General features: G+C 40.9%; 1 protein-coding gene across 1 annotated transcript; it reads left to right on the top strand.

The window, feature by feature from the left end:
* Positions 1 to 2,137: 2,137 nt before the first annotated feature.
* Positions 2,138 to 4,038, top strand: LOC143453391 (5-oxoprolinase-like). Its single transcript, XM_076954728.1, has 3 exons — positions 2,138 to 2,339; positions 2,651 to 2,760; positions 2,826 to 4,038. The coding sequence occupies exons 2-3, from the start codon at positions 2,668 to 2,670 to the stop codon at positions 3,162 to 3,164; spliced, it is 432 nt and encodes a 143-aa protein (XP_076810843.1). The 5' UTR covers positions 2,138 to 2,339; positions 2,651 to 2,667; the 3' UTR covers positions 3,165 to 4,038.
* The last annotated feature ends 2,788 nt before the right edge of the window (positions 4,039 to 6,826 follow it).

The raw sequence follows: 6,826 nt of genomic DNA, 5'->3' as shown, positions 1-6,826 counted from the left end.
CCTTTTAAACACGTTTCCTATCGCTGATTCTGATGTCGCATCCCATGCATGGTTGACGTAATTCGCTGCATCTAGCAGATGATGGTTGCCATAGGCAACACCCGCTGCCCCTCTGGGTAACCTTTTTGCTTGCTCTTGTTTGCGTAACTTCAAAGTCTCTTTTAGCTCATAAAGGATAAGAACATCCTTAACATAAAAATATCTCAACTTTTCTTTAGTGCTGCAATTATACCCGTATCGCATGGTTGCTTCCAGCTAGTGCAGTTGGAAGGGAAAATGCCACCTTGACGTTGTTTCTCTCAAAAGCAGAAGAATGACAAGGAGCGGTGTCCATCAACAAGAGAACCCAGCGTCCTGTTCTCTTCTTCACTTCAGGATGAAAAACTTTATTGAACCATTTCCAACACTTGTCAACATCCATCCATGCTTTACCCTGACTTAGTACTTTAGAGGCCATTCTCGATTGTTGACACAAGCCGGAAATTTTGGTTTCCCAATCAATGTACAAGGAACTTTATGCGTTCCTGTGGCATTTGCGCAAACAACCAGTGACACTCGTTCTTTAGCTTTCTTTTCTTTTCCTTCTTTTTCCTCGGATAGTGCTGACATCTTCAGATGGCATGAGCAAGAGCTGAAAAAATAACCCAGTTTCCTCCATGTTATAAACATTCTCGGGATCTTCTCATCGTGGAGAAGAATTTTCTGCAATCCACGACGTGATCGGAATCGGCCACTGCCATGAAGCTTTCAAGCCATCCTCTGATATCAATAGCTGTTCAGCGATTTGTATTGCTTTAAAAACGGCCAATGAGGGCGGAAGTGGAAGGCTTGTGCGACGCTTGCTATCAATCCAAACATACAACATATCCTCCAGTTCAGAAAATTGACCAACAGATGCTTGAAATTGTTTTGTTTTGGTCTCTTCAGACATCAAAGCAGATCATTTTCGAATATCTTCTTGATGATTCTTCTAAACCTTTGGAATAATGTCTTCACTCACTTCGTCCTTCCGAGCAAAACTTTACTTACTTGGAGGAGCTGGCTCCCTCAATCCGGTGATAACTTCTAATCTCTGAGATTCACTTAAATCAGTGGTTCTCAAACTGTGGTACGCGTACCACTAGCGGTACGCGAGAGCTTTTTAAGTGGTACTTCGTACCGCTGAACATGATTTTTGATGTGCTGTGAATAATGTGTTGCCCCGGATAGACAAGCTTGTGCAGAAGAAACAGTTGCATCTATCAAATTAAATTGTGTTTTCTTGCTATTCATTGGATTTATGGTATAGTAATAACGGTAATAACTAATAAATACCGGTACATTTGAGTAAAATAAGTCATTCAGGAGCCAGGTGGTACGCAGTGTAGCAAAAAAACGAATGAGTGGTACGCGATCGCAAAAAGTTTGAGAAACACTGACTTAAATGCTTGACATCATGCGCAGTTAAAAGTACAGGATTACTAGGAGTAAGCTACTGTGCAATTATACTCACCACCTAACACAATAATTTCATCTACAAAAACTTGTACAATTTTACTGCAGGCTAGCTCACTACTGCACCTATCTCATGCAAGCGTTGTATATAGTGCATGCAGATTTGATTCCACTGACCTGGTAGCTTATTCGCGATTACAAGTTTGATGCTTTGAACTACTTTACTAATCTAAATTAAAAAGTTCATCTCAAGGACCAAGCTGTGCATTTGTTGTCATAACCATAAACCCAGCAGACGAAATTATACTTGTGTAATTGTTACGGCTTAAAAGAGTTGATTGTGATGCGCAGTACTGTCACCATACACATTTCAAGGGAAGAAAAAACGAAAACATTGCTAAGTACGCGCACCTACCAGTTGCGTACTTAAGCTGGAGATTACTGGTCTAGATAATTGTCCAGCACTGCATTTACTTGTTTAGTCTAATTTCTGCGAATTTATTGCACCAAGATTTCTCAGCTCTTGACATTTTATCTGTGGTTCACTCGTTGAAAGTCCTGTATAGTCTTGTGTATATTGCAAGACTTGCTTGTGTAAATATGTTCTTGATAACTGAGTAGGTATAGTTCTATTATGATCATTGTGTGTCATTAGAACACTCAGTATTTTTAAATATAACATTACATGAATCGACAGGAACGACTTGACTTCTCGTGCGCTCTTTTCGGACCCGATGGTGGTCTTGTTTCCAACGCTCCTCACATCCCAGGCCACCTAGGGGTCATGCAGGATGTCGTGCAGTACCAGATGATGGTGATACAGAATAAAGAGGGTGATTACATCCTCTCTAAATATCCATGGGCTGGAGGACTTCATCCTTTTTTATCTAACTGTGATCACTCCTGTGAGTATGATCATGTGATTTGCTTGGTGATGTGATAAATGTTATAGATCTGATCACAAAGTTTATCATAGGATGTTCAAAAATTTCATGGTTGTGTAGCAACGGTGTTTGTGTTAACCAACCGCTACTGAAGTATTATCAGAAGGTTGCCATATTATCAATGTTGTGAATGATGTGCTTTCTCGTATCATATGATGCTGAAAAGTTTCATGGTAGTTGTTGTGTGAAATGACGAATTGGTTTCTGGTTTTCTAATGTATCAGAATTACCTTTAAACCCTATTGAACTTGTTTTTACTTGTTACCTCACAGAAGTAACAGCGGTTCTCATGCTCCCAGGAGAATTCACTAGTTGCAACCGGACCCACAATCTCCATGGCAACCTGGCCGACTTGAGAGCGTTAGTTGCCGCTAACCAGAAGGTAAGTGTCTTTGTGACGTCACAACTGTATAAATCACAGACATTTCAACGAAGCTTTCTGTTTAGGGTATCCACCTAGTCCAGGAACTCATATTGAGCAGCGTGACATTCGATTTCGAAGGGACATCCCCCATCGCGATAAACAAGTTGAACGCGCCGAGAGCGATCAGCAAGTCTGCCATCATCTACTCCCTCAGGTGCATGGTGGGCTACGACATCCCGCTTAACCAAGGCTGCCTCGCCCCTATCCACGTCAACATACCCAAGTGGTCCATACTCGACCCCGATATCCGGATATCCGGTCGTCCTCAAGAACTTCCAGCATCCCCCGGGCACTGGCAGAGACGGGGTTTTGAGGAAGATTCTCTTTTGAAACAACTTGACGCTGTCAGTGTCGTTTATTAAACTCTTGTTCTAGCAAATGTTTTGATTTTTTAAAGTTACTTAATTTTTTCAAAACTTTACGTTTTTAAGCCATATTTTGATGCACTCTTAGAAAATATTTTTTGCCTCACTCGCAAAATAACCGCGGTGTAGTTTCAAAGAACATGTGGTCGTATTATTGGCTCTCGCCCTTTCAAACCTTGTCACGTGCATCAGCCTCAGCACTGCTTCTACAAGTTTTAAATTTTTCGAGATAATTCACTGAAAGCGAAATGCAGCTTATTCCAACACCAGCCAGACACAAAATCCAGCTCCATGCGACCTGATGCGTGTTGTTGAAGCTTCTCGACTACTTGTGAGTGACCTTGCAGCCCAGCATTGGAGAGATCGCATTCTCGTCCTTACTCCACACACAAGCCTGATGCGGGGAACGACGCAGGAAAGTTTCGAACCAGCATCTTTTCTCAGAATCCATTTTTATAATCAGAGACAGGTAACTTACAGCAGATACGGATTATACACGGCCCACAAAATAAAAATATATTTCATGGCAAGTTTATACCTACCCAAGGTCACGGCTCACACCTACTCGTCTGACCACACAAATACGCAATTTTTATCACCTCATTTGACCGCCCTGCCCCTTATTCTGAAACATTAACCGATCCGGCTGCCTTTATTTATACCGCATGTTGGCGCTAGTGCGCTACAATTATTCCTGGCTTTTATGTGAACATCTTATATCATTTGCTGCGCTGGTGTTAAGTAATCGCTTGTACACGAAGCAAAACAATGGTTGGTTTCTGTGGTTTTTGTAATAATGATTATTCTATACAAAGCAAAGAGTAATATTGTTAGATAACAATACGTTTTAACATTACCTATTATTACGTAATAAAAGTTGTGTTGTTTCATAAATATTTGCCTAGATTAGCCAGAATAAATCGATGAAATAGGACAAAGTAACGTACACGTGACAAAACTCATCGAATCAGTGGCGATAACCCTGACTTTGAAAGACGGAAACAGCCTGAAAGTTTTTAAAGCAAAGCGGAAGTCCAGAGAACAGCTGGAACATGTTGCGCATGCGCACAAGTATTCCATGTATGCACAGTAAGCGTGTATAGCTGCAACCGACCTTCTTCTTTGCGTGGTGATGCATGTCTGGTCTGAAGAAGATTCTCTTTCGAAAAAAACTTAACCCTGTCAGTGTTGAGCGAAAGGAGGGTTTTCCAACCCTATGGAGCTGAAGGTAAGGGGGATTCTCTGTGTACCCACTTGCAACCAGTTGGTGATGAAATATTTGATAATCTTGGAAGATGAAAAAGCGGCGATGTAGGAACCGGTGTTACGCGGATGAGAAAGATATTACGAAAGTTCTGACCATTTTGCTTCACAAAATATTTCAAAATGTATCGTTTGTTTCGTCACAAATGCTGATTAAAACCCGATCAAACATGATTGAAGGATGGTGAATAGAAAAGCGACATCATGCGAGTGCAAGATAATTTGATATTTGCCACAAGTAGGCGTAAGATAACTTTTTAAATCAAAGCTGCCCATCCCTTGTTAAAGTTGAGTGCAAGCGAAGGTGGAATACCGCGAGCATATTGTTAAGGTCATAATTACGTCATCGAGCATTACGTAACAGCTATTGCCGTTTACTTAAAACATTGCTAATTAATTGTTTAATCCTTTGCACTTCATGCAACTTACTTTTTTACCATAATGCTATTTGCTGGGACTGTGCATTCAGAGAAAACAAAATTTGCATTGTGACGTGACAGAGAAACTTTGAAATGACTCCCACCTCTATGAACTATCACCGCAAGGTGGGGCCGGGGTGCGATTCAACCGACGTCGGCCCCATAAAAGATCGACATCATATACAGTGAGACCTCGTTAATCCGGACCACTTCGTTTCGTCAAAAAATGTCGGTTTAGCGGGGTTTCCGGATTATCGGAAAGTAAAAAATCAATCAATCTTGCAAATGCAGCACCGTGTTCAAAACGCAGTGTGCACCTTACTCCAATTCTAAGTACCGACTTTCTGGCTGGACAGCAACTAAAATAAAATTATATTTTTTGTATGATCCGACCCAGTGTCGAACCCCAGAAACACTGTATTAAAGACGAATGCTCTCCAAGTGACGAACATTCGGCCGCAAATCGGTTTGACAACCGCTCTTGCATGGCGAAGCATTCCGGCGGGACCAGCAGTCTTGAACTTTCTTTGACCTGTTTCCAATCTTTGCGCAATGCGATATATTAAGCTGATAGCACGATTGAGTTGCAGCAGTATGTCTTCAATAGATTGCCGCACTCAACCGATGTACTGTACGTATTTTTTTGCGACCGCGGAAGTGTTGTTTGTTACTGTTGATGAACAATTTATTTTTTCATTTCTAAAATACTGTACAGTATTTCATAGTATGACTAAAAAGCTGTGCGGCTAAAATTTTTTACAAAGCGCAATACTGTACTTTTGAATCAATAAAGACCGCAACGTTATTATGCGTAGATAATCGGCTATTGTTTCGTCAACTAACTACCCAGTGTACATAGTGTATTAGGACAATCGTGAATCATTTTCGCTTAACTGTTAATAATCCGGTTTATCGGATTTTATTGCTATTGATTTAGCACATTTGTTCCAAAACTTTTGTGTCGGAGTCGGACAGCGGGGTTTCCGGATTAAAGGGGTAAAATGCATAGGAAGAAATCCGTTCCCGGCAGTTTTGTGTCGGATAGCGGGGATTCCGGTTGTTCGGGGTCCGGATTAACGAGGTCCCACTGTATTGCAATTGGCATATATCGACATTTCTTTCAAATCTCTATCGGTGTTGGCAAGTGCATTAAAATACGGCATTATATTACGGTTCATGTTTACGTCATCAAGCATTTGTGATTTTCTTCAGTTCAAATTTCTTTCAGTTTGGCGTTCTACAGATGCAGTGAAGTGTAGAATGAAATGTCGCCATGTGACAAATATAGTTGCGTTGTCGCTTTCTCACCTTGAACTTCTTCTCCTATTTTTCCATCTACGTGGACTATCGCGTTAATCACTTCTCTTTGTACTTTAAGTAATAACTTCGCTTTTTCGGTTAAAATGAAAGTTTTTGCTCGACGCCAAGTGATCAAGTATTACAAATCACATTTTGTTTAAAAGCTCTCACTCAAAGTTAATTGGACGAGTCCCCACAATATCACGATTAACACTGAGTCAGGTTGCTCGGTCACTTGGCGTTAAGCAAAACTTTCGTTTTTCAATGCATAACCGACTAAGTTGGATGACCACCAGCAACAGCAGCCAAAAGACAACCAACACGCTCGACGTGATGACGTAAAGCGCCGCAATAAAAATAACCTAAGTTGAGCCAGCAGACAGTCTTTGCCAGCAGACAATCTATGTCGGCGTGATAAATCAAGCGAAGCCTTGGGGTTGGCGCCTTCTTCACTTCAATTATTTTGCAAGCATTTAACCAAAAGATTCGCCAGAAATTTGTTTAATATGTGGAAACGCATTCCACTGACTACTATTTAGGTTTCTAACGTATTTAGGCGGACAGGAATTTTTAACAACAGCCACTGTGCGTGCTCACGAAGTGTATATGAGTAGTTCATTACATAAATTAGCAGTGAATTAGTGTCTAGAATTATGTTAGAAGTAATGTAGCAGAATG

Source organism: Clavelina lepadiformis, chromosome 4 (genome assembly GCF_947623445.1).
Source record: "Clavelina lepadiformis chromosome 4, kaClaLepa1.1, whole genome shotgun sequence".
NCBI classification, from domain to species: domain Eukaryota; kingdom Metazoa; phylum Chordata; class Ascidiacea; order Aplousobranchia; family Clavelinidae; genus Clavelina; species Clavelina lepadiformis.
The sequence above is the reverse complement of the archived record's forward strand: the minus strand, read 5'-3'. Positions and strand labels throughout refer to the sequence as shown.